Source organism: Xiphophorus hellerii, chromosome 15 (genome assembly GCF_003331165.1).
Source record: "Xiphophorus hellerii strain 12219 chromosome 15, Xiphophorus_hellerii-4.1, whole genome shotgun sequence".
Classification (NCBI taxonomy): domain Eukaryota; kingdom Metazoa; phylum Chordata; class Actinopteri; order Cyprinodontiformes; family Poeciliidae; genus Xiphophorus; species Xiphophorus hellerii.
Window position 1 is genome coordinate 15,554,491 of NC_045686.1, and position 15,915 is coordinate 15,570,405.

At 37.9% G+C, this 15,915-nt stretch overlaps 1 protein-coding gene across 2 annotated transcripts; it reads left to right on the plus strand.

The window, feature by feature from the left end:
* The first annotated feature begins 1,175 nt into the window (after positions 1-1,175).
* adcy3b (adenylate cyclase 3b) lies at positions 1,176-15,836 on the plus strand. 2 transcript variants are annotated; one of them, XM_032584708.1, is made up of 22 exons: positions 1,176-1,277; positions 2,721-4,742; positions 4,836-5,568; positions 6,195-6,344; positions 7,294-7,433; positions 7,547-7,658; positions 8,727-8,854; positions 9,071-9,229; positions 9,304-9,463; positions 9,577-9,684; positions 9,844-9,920; positions 10,053-10,211; positions 10,333-10,420; positions 10,560-10,676; positions 12,060-12,331; positions 12,451-12,532; positions 12,632-12,790; positions 13,391-13,537; positions 14,108-14,224; positions 14,316-14,442; positions 14,521-14,645; positions 14,996-15,178. In XM_032584708.1, the coding sequence occupies exons 3-22, from the start codon at positions 4,891-4,893 to the stop codon at positions 15,176-15,178; spliced, it is 3,288 nt and encodes a 1,095-aa protein (XP_032440599.1). In that variant the 5' UTR covers positions 1,176-1,277; positions 2,721-4,742; positions 4,836-4,890. The 2 variants fall into 2 exon arrangements, with proteins under 2 accessions (XP_032440599.1, XP_032440600.1); XM_032584709.1 differs by having other exon boundaries at positions 2,721-5,568; positions 14,996-15,836.
* Positions 15,837-15,915: the final 79 nt, after the last annotated feature.

The following is a 15,915-nucleotide window of genomic DNA, read 5'->3' on the forward strand; positions in this document are numbered from 1 at the left end:
TCCTGCTGTCAGGTGACAATACACCGGAAGTTAGAACAAGAGAGACGGGACGTTGCTTTTTAATGTTTATTATAACAAATCGACAAAAAACAAGCTTTGTCAAGCGGTATTTGAAGTAAGATAGATACTTTTCATTAAGATAATTTTTCGAAATTTAAAAAGAAATTTAAAAATTTAAATTTAAAAAAATTACTTTTCTTATTGAATTGGAATAAAATAATATAAAACAGGATCATTTTATATTATTATTATTTTTTTTTTTTTTTTTTTTTTTTAAAAAAACATCAACAAAATTCATTGTTCTTTTCTCTTTTTTTCTTTTTCTTTTTTTTTTTTTTTTGCTTGCTTGCTTGTTTTGTTTTTGGTTTTCTTTAATACTTGTGAAAACCAAAAACAACATTCTCCCAATCTAAAACAAAATTCTTACATGATAACGTAAACTATGCTATAATGCTATGAAACGACAATCGTTTCCACCACTTTTTAGTATGGCTAGAGAGAGAAAAACGATGAGAAATAGTTTCAAGGTAGAAGTCACTAATAATTTATATTAACGTCCTTCTTCAGAGTTTTTATGTGGTGGCATCTAGAGGTATTGTGTCATGAAAAGTAACCTGCGTAAATGATCGCCTTTTGAGGCAAGGTTTCATGTTTGCATTATCTATCAGCCACAAGGTGACAAGATTTTGTTGTTTCAGTGCAAATCAAACTGATCAAACTCTGTGAAAAATGAGGAATCAAATCACTTTGTTGCTTTTATCATGCTTGTATTACTCAATTATTTTATTTTGAGGGGGGGAGCCTATCCAACAGGGGGCGCATTAATACATGACATATTTACGAATATTTGTTTATTCATTCACTAATATTTAGCCAATAAAATTGTTTTAAACAGGTGTATGCTATAAACGTAATTAAAATGTAGGGCATGGAAATGACGGATTGGCATTATGTTGCCTGACGCGTGAAGTGGTAGTTCAAATTTTATTTAACTTTGACATCCTTATTTATATCACTGTAATGATGCTGAACATCATGAATAATCCTTTCTAAGCACGTTCTTTTTATATTAATAAAGAAAATAGTTGATTGTGTTCATTGATATAAATGTGGGCAACAGTGAGGCTGTCACATGGTAAAGACGCAGGAGCTGGTATCTTTTTTCTGATTGGCTCCTCTCAACGTGAGGTCGTCTGACGCCTAACCGTGAACAGGAAGAGCTTGTAATGTCAGTGAGGTGCACACCGCTCAGGGAGAAATGGCAGAAACAAGCCTGGGTAAGATGATAACACCATCCTGAGCTTCACACACAACCTCAGACGCTGTGAAAGCTGAATATGATATCTGTTTGGTGGCGTGTTAGTTGCAGAGCAGCAGCTGTACTGACATGGTCCACTGAAATGCTTGTTTTTCTTTTGTACAGCAGACAGACTTCCTGGTTTTAGGTTTCAGCGTGGAACTACTCAGACATATTTTACTTTCATGTTAAAGTAACAGGAACAGATCTGAACAAAATTGAAACTGGGAGATAATACAAGAATTAAGGGAGGACTGCCATACTACCACAGTTTGGAACAAAATCCTTTGTAACCGTTCTTAATGGGGTATTGATTATAGATGATCAGTTTTAGTTTAATATGTTGTATCAGAGCAGCAAAGCAGTTGTGAAATAGTTGCAAATACTTCAGTTTTACTTCACATCAGTTGTTTACCAGCTCTACCAGAGAGTCAGATGAGTGGCTTTGTTTTGAAAAGTAAGGCTTAAATCTTTACAATCAAATATCAAGTCAAGTCTCAAAGCAAGATATGAAATTCCAGAGTCAATCCAATGTCCTGAACTTTCAAGAAATACCAGTTTCGAAAAATAATTAATGCCCTGTAGAAAATAGTTGTAAAAAAATATTTATTTCAGACAAAAATAACCTACATAAATAAAAACTTCAATGATTTCATTCATTAAGGGCCAAAGTTTGTCCAGACTAATGATGTTTTTCTGGGTTCTGGGACAAGTCTGCATGAGCCATCAATGGTGTTTTTGTAGTAATATTGGTAGACTTGGCCCTGCTGGTAAGACTCACCACTGTGTAATGATTTTTTTTCTCCCATTTATGGACAATGCCTCGCATGATGATTTGCTTACTGTCCCATTTCCAAACTGATAGATGTCAAAGACTTTTTTCTCCCCAAATTTTTTTTTCACAACACTGCATATAAGCTTCCACATAACACCATTATTAGATACTTGAGGATTTTCATTATTGAGATAACGATCTCATTAAAATATCATGCATTTTTATCTTTCTGATATTGACGCAAAACCGTTTATGCCATGAATAAATATCCGTTTTATCCATCTGTTCAAATGAAAAAAAATGTCTCTTTGTTATCTGGGACCTTTGTCTATAAACAGATCTGATTCAAATGAAAATTATATTTAAACCACTTAATGAAGACTCTAAATATGTTTATGAATCTTCTGTTTAACCAGTGGGTAAATCTTTTGCTTGAGCAGTTAGATCTCTGCTTAATTAATTAATTTATTTATTGAAATTCATCAATAAAATTTCAAAAAATATTGTTAACAGATCTATTGAGGGGGTTGTTGTAAGCATAATAACTTTATACCTTTTCCATAAAGTAGTTCTGAATAGCATGTACATTTTAAGATGTAAATTAAATAGTAGTTTGAATACTATTAAATGACTGGATTTTGTCTGTAGGTTCCTTCCGTGTGGTGAAGACCCTCCTCGGAGGTACAGCAGCTGGTTTTGTGTTCGGACAAGCTGCCTCATATGCAGTCAAGCCCTCTCTGACTGAAGACGTCACTCTGCTGAACGCTGCCACTCGAGCTGCTGGACGTGCTGGTTCAACCGGTGTAGCGGTCGTGGCAGCATGCCTCATGTTTACATCAGCACTCCTTTCTCTTGGACTGGGTTTCCTTTTCAGTGCCATGGTGCTGAAGCTGCTCAATAAAGCAGGTGTGACCCTGCCATGGTTGATAGGAGCCATGTCCGGGGCATCAGTCGCATTGGGTGCAGTCGTCACCGGAGGGTTGGAGGGTATCATACCACCTTGGATCTATATCATGGTTCAGGCCACTCTGGTTCTTATCGTGTACTCATACTCCAACATCAATGACATGACAACAGCTCTGTTAATCATCTTCACCACTCTGTACGCCAGTGTTATATTTGGACGATTGGGCGCCATCCTTGGGTTCTTCTGTATGGGACTGAGCATTATCGTTCTCTTTGCTCTACGACGAACTCTAACAGCAAGATCGCCACCAAAACCAGAATCTAAAACCAGGTGCAAATTGTTAGAGAGGATCTTCTTCTACTCTGTTTTTGTGGCAATTTTGGGATTTTTTGTTGGTTTGGGTTCAGGTGGGGCAGAAGAAGGTACAAAAACACAAGTGATTTTAATGCTACAATCAGTCCTTTGGGTGGGATTTCTGTCTGTGGGACTGTTGGGGGCTGGCCTGGGAACTGTGGCCACGGTTGGACTGGGGCCAGAGGTGGCTGGAAAGGTTGGTGTGGGAGCTGTGGTATTAACATCAATAGCTTTGAAAGCTGTTGTACTTTTGAGCTCTGCTCTAGGACTGAGAAGCTGCTCCGGAGCAGCTTTAGGAGCAACTACAGCTGCAGGAGTGTCACTGGGTGCTGCGAGTGTTGCAGCAAAGCAAACATTTGCGTCTAGGAATTCAACATTGGTACTTTTAGGTTCCGTTATCTTGGGTGTACTTGTAGCCCTCAAGGTTCCAGGACTGACATCAACACAGCTGACAACCTCTGAACTGATAACAGTGACATTCACTGCAGTAGGGGCATTCGTCTTGGGTGCACCAAAGAGCCCATTCCACACTAAGGTGAATCTACAGCAGGGGCTTCTCACAGGAACGGAGCTAATTAAAGGAATCGGCATGGAGACGGTCACCGCAGCAGCGGCGCCTATTGGAGCCGGAGCTCTGGGGGCCGCAGCATTAGGCACGGCAGCTCTGGGGACGCTGGGGACCGTAGGAGTTCTGGTGGCTATAGTGTTGGCTTTGGGAAGCGCTCTCAGTGGTATGCTAGGAAAATCACCATCAACAACCAACACACACAGAGACTGAATGACAACTGAGTTTACATCTGTTTCTACAACTGGAATCAAACTCCAGCATGTTGCTGCTGCTGGTGTTTTTCCAACAAAGAGGAATGATAATATTTTTTGTTTTGTGTAGATATTTTGTATTTGTGTGTCATACGAACCATATAGTTTTGTCCACCAGTAAACATTGGTATTTGTGTCCTTTTCAGGACTTAAATTATTTTCTGTAACATGATTGAGAATTAATAAAAACACTTTTTTTCTCATATGGCTTAATGAGACCCCCTCTTCTGTCTTTTTCTCACTTCTGCACACATCACATTTCCCAAGACATGACTGTGAGACTTCAGTGTCATCTTAACAACAGTACCAGAGGATTAGCTGTTTACCAGTGGGAGATGTTGGGGGTGGGAGGTAACACAGGACTTATCGGAGCACAGAAGAGCACCAGAGAAGTGATTCTGGTTTTTAGATACAACCTTGTAATGCCGTTTAACCGTTTTGAACATGCATTACTTTCAAATTGGTAGCTGTGCATGGCTCCTTTCTACTGCAAATTCAACAGGATTTGGATTCTGCAGGCCATATTTTCACTATGAAGTTTTAGCTTGTGAAGAACAAGAATAATCAAATGATCCTAAATGTCATAAAAGGTAAGAACCTTTCATGATGCATTTATATTCACCCAGGGACTGATTTTTTTTTCTTTTCATACATTTGATGGAAACCTTTGCATCTTTTCAAAGGATTTTACAATACATTTGGGAATACCGTCGGAGAAACCAAATGGATTACCTTTAAATGAACAGCATGTCTGTGGACCGTGTCAATACAACAAACACAGAGCACTCCACCGAGTGCTCTGCAGAGTATTCAGGACCGGCTCCCAGTGATCCGAGCCATACCCGGGATGTGGCTGTCCTCCAGTCTGGCTGCTGCCGCTGCCTGCCCCGGTCAGTGCGACTTACCTTTACCCCTGGGTCCTTGGAGAGCCTTTACCAGAACTACTTTCGTAGGCAGAGAGAAGAGAACCTGCTGGTCTTGGTGTTATTTGCAGCCCTCTTCAACAGCTTCATTATCATTATGTGTGCGGTGGTGTACACCGAGGACAAGCTGGCCATGGTGGTGGTCGCCGTTGTGGGGCTGGCAGTGGATGTAGTTCTCTACCTGCTCTGCTGGTTCCAAAAACTCCCTACAACCCCTATGGCAAGAGGAGCGGTGCCATATGTGCTGTGGCTGATAGTCACCATCCATGTCTTATGTTACATGGGACTGAACTACAAGCGATTCTCTGATGCAAGCGACGCTGTGGGTTGGCAGGCTTTCTTCAGTTTCTCCAGCTTTCTGACTTTACCGCTGAATTTGGTGCCCCTTGTCCTCCTCGCAACGCTCTCCTCTGGGATACACACCCTGACACTGGGGGTCACTGTGGCTCAAAGGTTTGGGGATAATCTTCAGGGGGCCATGCTGGTGAGACAGGTAAAGAAATGCAGGTGTCACAAAAGGTCACAGTTGAACTGGGACAAATAAAATGTCACAACAATTTAGAAATGACATATTTCACAAAACAGCAGCTCCTACTGAAACTTTGCAAGTCTCAACATGTTTGATGTCACTGTAGAAATACAGTTAGAAAAAGACATAAATAAAAACTGATTTGATTTCACTGATAAAATAATGCTTAAGAGCTCAACTATTATCTTGAAGATCTCTAGAGTTTTGAAGACCACAGAAATATCTATGGTAGGCCAGATTTGGCCAGCGGGCCTTAAGTTTGACACATGCTCTAATAGTAATATGGCAGTGTGACCAAGACTCGACAATGAAAGACAAAAGTAGTCATTTTAAGAACTTTCCTTTCCATACCTGTGTCTGCAGATGTTGCATGACTCTGTGTTTATTTGTTATTTGTAATATTTCATTGATAAAAACTGTAATATACCCTAGTACACACTGCATTTATCATTCATACAGTATATGACTCTCACATTTCGGAGTCCATCAATATTTAGCTGAAAGCAGCAAATTATCATATTATTACAGACAAAGAGTGGAGATCACCTAACTACAGGAAGACAAATATGGCATTTCCTCTTTTTCTTCAGCTGCTGGCCAATGTGATGCTGTACCTGTGTGCAGCCATGGTGGGTGTGATGTCATTTTACATGGCCGACAGGAAGTACAGAACAGCGTTTTTGGAAGCTCGTCAGTCTCTGCAGGTTAAACTGACTCTGGAGGACCAGAGCACCCAGCAGGTAAGATGACTCAGGAGAACAATGTGACTTTCACTCTTCAGGAGACCTAAACTAACCTTAGCCACTGCTTTCCCTCCTAATCGTAACCTATCATTCATCCTAATATTGTGACCTTAACTGACACACAGTGTAATTGTTTACATCATAGAGACATTCTTTATGCACTTTCCCATGAACCTACACCCAAATAGATAAGATGACAGAACGCCCTGTGCTCCTTAATTGCCCTGTGTTTTCCTCTGCTGCTGGCTAATAGGCCGTTGTTTTCATCTGTGGATCAGTCATCAGGGACTTGTAAAAATAATGTCATCTTAGCTGTTGGGCAATAAATGCAGATATGTTTTGTGTCTCTTGGGCAACATACCAATTAAGCTGACTATTTAGTTAGCTTATCAAATATTTATTTTAACTCAGCTTTACAATTTTACATTTAGTATTGCGTTTTGTTTCTGTTGCATCTACTTATGTAGAAATGTCAAAGCATGTTTATATGCTAGAATGGCCTACTCAGAAATCAGTGAATACAAGTGCTTATCACACTTTTTATTTATTTTTTTTTTATTTTGTAAAAATATTTGAAAACCGTGTTATTTTTTTTTCTTCCTCTTCACAACTATGCAATACAATACATTGGTTATTTTGTTGGTCTGTAGCATAAAATCTCAATAAAAGTCGTGAATGTTGAAATTTGTGAAGCTAATTGAAAAACATTTAAACTTTAAAAGAGCTGTCTTTCTTGCCGTTTAGAAAAATAGAGTTGCAAACAAAATCCCAAATAACATGTTTAGTGATAAAAATAAAAGAGATAAGAAATATGTCAGCTTCACCAAACCTGACCAGAATATTTTCAGAACCACTGATTAATAGCTTTACATGTTGGGCTCTCAGAAATCTTTTTCTGCTTCATGTTAATTGAACACACACACCTTTCCCTTTCCCCCCATTGTAGGAGGAACTGTTGCTCTCCATCCTGCCAAAGCATATTGCAGATGAGATGCTGCAGGGCATGAAGAACCAGGCCAATCAGAACGAGGTCCAGCAGCAGCAGCAGTTCAACACCATGTACATGTACCGCCATGAAAACGTCAGGTCTGGATCACAAAATCAACTTTAATGCTACACAAGAGTTGTGATTTTTGTAAGTGAAAAATGTATGCTGGAGGTCATGTTGTTTCTCCTCTATATATGCCTTTTTGTTTCAGTATACTGTTTGCAGACATTGTGGGCTTCACCCAGTTATCCTCAGCCTGTAGTGCACAAGAGCTGGTAAAGCTGCTCAACGAACTATTTGCCCGCTTCGATAAACTGGCCTCAGTGAGTATCAGCAATGAATGAATTACCTTAATCATGTTTCTTTAGTGCTGTAAACAGTTATTAGCACCCTGCTGCCTATATTTTAAATGAATCTTTTTATGCAGTAGTATAATCTTGAAACAATAACAAAAATTCTGTGTTTGCACTGTTAAATATAGAAAAACAATCACCTGTTGCAAAATCATCTGTATTAATAGTAATGCTTTTAAAATAAATAAACAATTATAACAGATTTCACATGAACTGTTCAGACATCTTGATCAAGAAACAGTAGAATTCAAAATCTGTTGCTTTAATGGGTTGTTTTTTTTTACTTTTAGTATGAAGGACTGATTTTTACTGTTTTTTGACAGGCCTTGTTACCAATACTTTCAACCTTGAGCAACAGCTGAAAAACAGTGTTCAGCAAGAATACTTGTGCCTTTGTTCTGAGATCTTTGTTTATAGATATAGAAGTTATTCAAATTGATAGCTAGAAGGTTTTTTTTTTTTTCTTTGTGTCTTCTTTTATGTTTCTGTTGTTATTTTGTCTTGACTAAATGTTAAGACAACCAATAAATGCTATCAATGTGCCAATCAGTTTTTTGGAAGGCAAGTCAAAAAATAAAGCATTTTTGGTCTGAACAAAATCATACTTCCTTCTTCGCCATCTTGTGTCCAGACTAAAATCCTAAAAAAAAAACTTGTAAAATTAGCCTAAAATAGGCATCCTTGATCTTTTTATATTAGGATTGCCAATGGCTGAATGAAAACCCAACACACAGCCAACAGAGTACAGTCGTTGAAAGGTTAAATTTTGAAAATGTCAGTGTGTTATTTTTGTAGCAAGTTTTTAAATCAGAATAGAATGTACTGTGGCACACTCATTTTAATTTTTAATTGGTTGTGCATTCTCAATAGATATATCTATACAAAAAAAATCTACAAAACCCACTGAAATTTCTATGAATTTGCACAGACCTAAGACGCAATTATTAATACAGTTCTCTGTATTAATAATTGTTTTCTTAAGGCCCAATCTCTTTTTATAGAAACTTTTGCAAATGAAATGTTTCTATTATTGTGCAGCAACATCACCAACTGAGAATTAAGATTCTTGGAGACTGTTACTACTGCATCTGTGGTCTGCCAGACTTCAGGGAAGACCATGCTGTTTGCTCTATAATGATGGGCCTTTCAATGGTGGAAGCTATTTCGTAAGTAGTGCCTCCTTTAAAAATATGCAAAGCGATAAAGAAAATAGCTCTGTGCTTCCCTGATATGGAGATAATGTAAAAATGAACAATAAAGAGGGATAAAGTAAACATCAAATAACAGAAAACCTTGACAGCAAATAATGAAGGTCAGGGTATTGAAGTATGGTGTGAACAGTCAAATATGTGTAGAAAATAATTCTTTCTCTATTTCAACAGGTATGTGCGCGAAAAGACAAAAACCGACGTGGACATGCGCGTGGGTGTTCACACAGGCACTGTGCTCGGTGGCGTCCTCGGTCAGAAGCGTTGGCAGTTTGATGTTTGGTCAACAGATGTCACTGTGGCCAATAAGATGGAGTCTGGAGGAATCCCTGGGTAGAAAAATAAAAATAAGATCTTACACCTAGCAGTTAAGTCCTTGTGTCTTAAAACATTTATATGCTGCACAGGAGAGTGCACATTTCCCAGAGCACTAAGGACAGTCTGCATGGGGAATTTGAGGTTGAGCCTGGAAATGGAGCAGAGAGGTGTGAGTACCTGCTGGAGAAAGGAATTGACACTTACCTGGTTCTCAAACCCAAAGAGGAAGCAAATGGACTCAATGGAACCGTAAGTTATTTTTAGCTAAAAAGAACATTGATGCTAGCCTGTAGTAAAGATGAAAATAAACAAAAGTTGGTTTTAATGTCATGTTTAAATATCCCTTTCTTTTTTTACCTCAGACACCTGGGGCACTGACCAGCAGAAATTCAAATCAGGTGATCAATACAACAATAACCAATGGGAGCACAGTCTCCCCTCAGTCAATGCTGACTAGCCCTAAGCAGGAGGTAAATAAAATTGTATGTCTGATTTTTGTTGTCTACTTTTTTGTTTGCAAAGACTAATGTTGTACGCAACCTAGGCATTAGAATAACTGAAAAATCTATGAGATAACTTAATAACCTTATATGCACATTTGATTTCTGTTTTGTTGCAAACAATCTTAGAGAAATAAAATGGCTGATGAACAAGTAATCAACAAACGACTGCAGCAGGAACTTCTGGACAGAGAGTCTCAGCAAATGTAAGATGTGTCATCAATTATTTAGTGAACTTTAAAAGCAAACATCTAGTATAGTTGTCATCCCTATGTGGATGCCATTTTTTATACATCATTTTCCAGTATTCAGTGTTGAGTTGTGTTGTTTTGAAACAGAATGAAGGATCAAATCAATCCCGTTTCACTGCGCTTTGTGGATGGGAAGTTGGAGGAGCACTACTCCTCGGAGAAGGAGAAGAGAAGTGGTGCGGCCTTCAGCTGCTGTGTCATTGTGCTCTTTTTCATCACAGCAATGGAAGTGTTTATTGACCCATTGTGAGTTGGTGTTTAATCACTGAATGTTGTTGCAAGTATCTAATTCTCAATTTATTTGGAACTTATGAGCATTCATTTTCTTTTGTAGTGATTTTAATTGTTTCATGCGTTCTTTACCCAGGTTGGTTGTGAACTACGTGACTCTCGCTGTTGGACAGCTGTTGTTGCTTATTCTCACAGTTTGCTCCCTAGCTGCAATCTTTCCTAGGGTGGGAAATTAAGCATTAATCTATTAATCATTCTTAACCACAAGCCTGTTTATTTTTTTATGCTTTAAAGACAAATAAAAAGTCTATTTTCAATTTTTCCATTTCTTGATTTGTGTTATTTATGTTTTGCTTGTTCCAGATGTTCTCTAAAAGGTTGGTTTCCTTCTCAATGTGGATCGACCGCACGCGGTGGGCTCGGAACACGTGGGCCATGGCAGCCATATTTGTTCTAACCATGGCCGTAATAGCTGACATGGTAAGACTGAAGGACATCTTGACAAACGCAGAATCTTTGTGAATGCTGACTGTTGCAATCGAAGGAATGAATCCATTTTATGTTGTACACTTTTATCTCCCTTTATTCAGAGCTGAAAGATTTCACCATTCCAAGCGGTTGTATTGTGTGTGTTGATTTCCATTAGTGAGTTTCCACTTTCCTATCATCAGGTTATCACTGCCTGCTACACTTTTCACTGCATGCTCCCAGCGGAGTCCATTAGCTGTCTGTCTCCCTGCCTGGTGCCTAATTTGTCACAGCCTCACAGGGAAACCTGCTACACACACTGCTGAGTTTTGTCACGTAGATGCAGAGTGATCCTTCATTTTTGTGTCAGGCATGGACGACAGTCCATCTTCAAAGAGCCCCTAAAATCATGTACCTTTTATTTCCTCAAAAAGTGCACCAATGTGTATGTAATGTTGCACCTTGATTTAGAATTTGCTATGGGGCAATACCAGATATTGTACAATATTAATATTTTGAAGCCTAAACACTAGGCTTCAAAATACTTTACAAATTGGGGCAAAAAACTTAAAGGGTTGAATGTATTTTTCAATAACTTCTCAGAAGCAGGACAACCCAATGGAAAATGCAATGGGAGACATAAATGTAAACACAGATTTGATCTTTTTGCAAAAAATATAATAATAATAATAATAATAATTATAAAAAACAAATTAAATAAGAGCTATTTATAACATTTATCTAATCAAAATATTCTCATTTAGATCAGGACAGCTGGGCAAGGAGGCAGCAACATAAATACATTACATTTTGCAACAAAAGATGAAGAATATTAAGAATTGTTTCTATTAAAATCACTTTCACACAACTGAGGTGGATTCCAACAATTTTGCAGTAGCTAAATTTGTCATTTAGTTCATACATTTGATGCCAAAAACCTAAATACTTTCTCATCTAGTTAAGTTGTTACATTACTGTTGTAATCGCAGATTGTACGTTTCACATTTATTTGTTAAAAGGTATGTCGCAACAGCAGGGATAACATCCAAAATGGCTTTGTATGTAAACACATACCAGTGACTAAGGTCTAGGGAGGTAATTACCTTTTCCACAGGGGAAAGAAATAAGCTCATTATCCCATAACTACTTGTTGTGAAATCATGTCCCAAGTAAAACTTACTGGCAATGAAGTTTTTAATTCACTTCCACAGTTTTATTTTTTCAACTCGATTTTTTTAAAACTATTTAATGTCTTTCTGACAGTATTTTAGCTTGTAACATAAAAAATATAAAGTAATTAGTGTCAGATGTCGTAATGTTTTTCAATACAATTTTTATATGAATTAACACCCATTACTCCTGTTGTCAATGTTCTTTGTATCTTTGATTTTTCAGCTAAGTTGTGTCCCACCTTCACTGAGGCTCTTTAACAGTACCGTTGGCCCGATGCTGGAGTCTCTTGGCGACCGAGGCTGTGCAGAAAATCCAAAGTATTACAGCTTCATGGCTGTGATGTCACTCATCGCAACCGCCATGTTGGTTCAGGTCAGCCACCTGATCAAACTGGGCCTCATGGTGTTAGTTGTCACAGCAACAGGAGCAGTAAATATCTACAGCTGGAGTGACCTATACGACTTGTATGATTTTATACAGTTTGCCTCCTACAGGTAAGGAAGAGGGGAATATTGATACAAGACTTTTTTGCCTGTTCCTGCATTTTGCTATGGATGTTTAGTGGTGTGTGCACATGTCATTTCTAATGTTGGCCCTCTCCATGTATTTTCAGAACATCCATAGTGCCATCAAAGTATCTCATGACAATGATGATTATTATCATGATGATAAGCTTTTACTTCTTTGCTCGCCATGTGAGTAAAACGAGGGGAACATTTAATGACACTTTCACTACTGATTTCAAAATATTCTTGTTTTATGACTTCCCTTCTATCAAACTTGTATTTGTGTAGCTGGAGCGTCAGTCGAGGAAGCTGTTCTTGTGGAAGATTGGGGTTCATGACCAGAAGGAGAGGGTGTTCGAGATGAGGCGCTGGAACGAGGCACTGGTGACCAACATGCTGCCAGAGCATGTGGCCAAACACTTTCTGGGCACTAAAATGAGAGATGAGGTACAAATCAAGCCAAGTCAAGTCCAAGTTTATTTCCATAGCACATTTAAAACAACAATATAACAAAATAGTTGATCAAAGTGCTGCTCAAGGTGTAACTCATCACTATCATAACAATAAAAAAATAAAAAGTTGAATAAACGAATAACAATACCTTTGGCCCGATGGTACTGGTACAAACTGCTACACAGAATATGTGTTGAAGATTACAAGGTTCCTTGCAACTGAATGTGTGTAAGAATCTAATGAATCAATGGCATGATGGATCTGAGTTGGTTTGCTTACAACAAAATTAACAGATCAGTTTAACAGAAATAAATGAAAGTACATTTTTTAAAAATGCATGCATCCTGCAATGCATCCAAACCATTTGGGAATATAACATGTTTGTTTTTACCTACATTGTGTTTTTTGCCATTCTTTTGAAATGCAATCAATGTGTCATGAAAGTGTTTAGATTCTATTACTATGCAATCCATTGCATTTTAGCGCCATCTTGTGGTTTGTTCCATAATTACATATTTAATCTTCTGAAATATAAAAATATGTATTATCATAAAAGTCAGCACAAGCTACTTTAATGTAATTATTTTGTTGCAGGAGCTGTACAGCCAGTCTTATGATGAAATTGGTGTGATGTTTGCCTCCATTCCAAACTTTTCTGATTTCTACACTGAAGAGAGCATCAACAACGGAGGCATCGAGTGTCTCAGGATCCTCAATGAAATCATTTCAGATTTTGACAGTGTGAGTTGTGGCGTCCTATCATAATGGACATGAATGATCTGTTTGCATTTTTTTTCCCCATGGTGCAAAAACGTTTTTACTTGCATAGCTAAACAACTCAAATGACCTCTACCATTTATGCTCAGAAGAGAGGTTAAATGTCCAGATTTAAGTATTTCACAGCCTTGGAGATGGCTATAGGCAGATTCTCTGGAATGTGTTGTGAGATACTTAACCAAATATTAATGTATATGTGTTTATTTAGTTATCCTGGATTATGGCACATCCTATCCCACATATTTAAACATCATTTATGTTGTGTGGTCCTTTCACCATGGAAAAAAAGGCTTTTGAAATGCACTATCAAAAAAGTAAAATAATTATTACATTCAGACCATTGTCGAATGAATGTAACGATGTGATCAGAACTATATTAAAAATGTTTTTTGTACCCTGCAGCAATGCAATGATAAAGGGGAATAGTCAACCGATGAGGGAACAGATGGATGGATAGATGGGTGAATGGATAGATTGATTGTTGTTTTTGTAATACTTAAATTAAGAATAGCAAATACCTCTTTTGTTCACCAGTTATTGGACCGAGATGAGTTCAGGTGTATCACAAAGATCAAGACGATAGGAAGCACATACATGGCTGCCTCTGGACTAACGCCCGAAAGCAACACCAATGGATATGGCAGCCGAAAGGTGTGATCCTATCTTGTTTTATCTACATACTTCAATTTGTGCCACACAAAGGGATATTAGCACAACAAAGTTGCATTCTGTTGTTTCACAGCCAGAAGACCAGTCGCTCATTGAACGCTGGCAGCACCTGTCTGGACTGGCAGATTTTGCCCTGGCCATGAAGGTCACTCTTGATAACCTCAACAAGCAATCCTTCAACAACTTCATGCTACGGATTGGTCAGTGAACCTGGAAGAAGGTGCCTCTCTTTTTGAGTCTTTGCACATGTTACAATTTGTTCATGTCGATTCCTTCAGGTTTGAATAAAGGAGCTGTTCTGGCTGGAGTAATTGGAGCCCGTAAACCTCACTATGACATCTGGGGTAACACAGTCAATGTGGCCAGTAGAATGGAGTCAACTGGAGTGATGGGCAACATCCAGGTAGCTTAAACATAGACAGACATCTTTATATGTTGAATGGGAAAATTGACTTTCAAATGATCTTTACCACCCACCATTTCCCTAACCTTTAACAGTCATTTCTAAATGTCAAATATTAACAATCCTAACCGTAAAGCTAAATCTAGACCCTTAAATATTTCTTTATGTATGAGTAACCACAATCTAAATACCATTTTGAAGAAAACACTGATAAGTTTTTTCTGGTTTTATAAACTCCCATTGCCATACATAGTGACAACTGAATAAACCAATGCAACATTCTGTAAGTTTGAAAGTTTTAGGTTCTCAGAGTAGCATTCATGTAAATATTTGTCCTGTTTTGCCATCAGGTGGTGGAGGACTGCTATAACATCCTGAAGGAATATGGCTTCCGCTTCATTCGAAGAGGGCCCATATTTGTCAAGGGAAAAGGAGAGCTGCTTACCTTTTTCATGAAAGGGAAAGACAAGTCTAGAGGCAAAGCAGGTCCGGGAACAACTGCTCTTCCGCACCAAGTAGAGGACCTTTCCTGACTTTTTTCACCTGCATATTTCAATTAACATGCAAACCGATTTCAGGGCAATAATAGCTTTGCTCCACTTTTCTTGTGCAGTTGTTTTTCAGCATGTTTTTATAAACTCTGCCACTTATGTTAGCAGCAAAAAAGTACACAAACCAATAAATTCAAATGCCACTGCACAATGATTATGACTATTAGAAAACTGCATTAAATTTTTGCAAAGTAATGCAATAGGTCCCACACTGATGACATCAGAACAAACAAACCTACGGTCTTTTCTAAAAAGTGCCAAGAAACATAGGTGACATTCTCAAATAAAAGAAACACTTTTCCATTTTCTTTGTGTAAATGTAGCATGTAGAATCCGTTTGGAAACATCAATTGATGCAGGAATGATTTTTTTCGTTAGGTGAACACAGAGCTTGCCTTACTCTCACCAATGACATAAATGCCTCATTATTATTTTTTTATTTGTTGATATTAAGGAGCGTGATGTCATCATACTCCACATTTAAGTAAAACACAAAGATATCTAAGAATGCCGCAAGAGTCAGAATGTAAATCTGTGTTTATAATTCCATGGATGTATGTAACAAACATGTAACATACTTTGTTTTACCTTGTGGCTAATTACATTGCATTTACACTTTTAATAAATTATATTTAGTCTTTGTGTTTCAAATTATTTTACAATGTTTTGAATGTTGTGCCAATATAAGTGGCATCCTAGTCAATGAAAACTAGTTACTA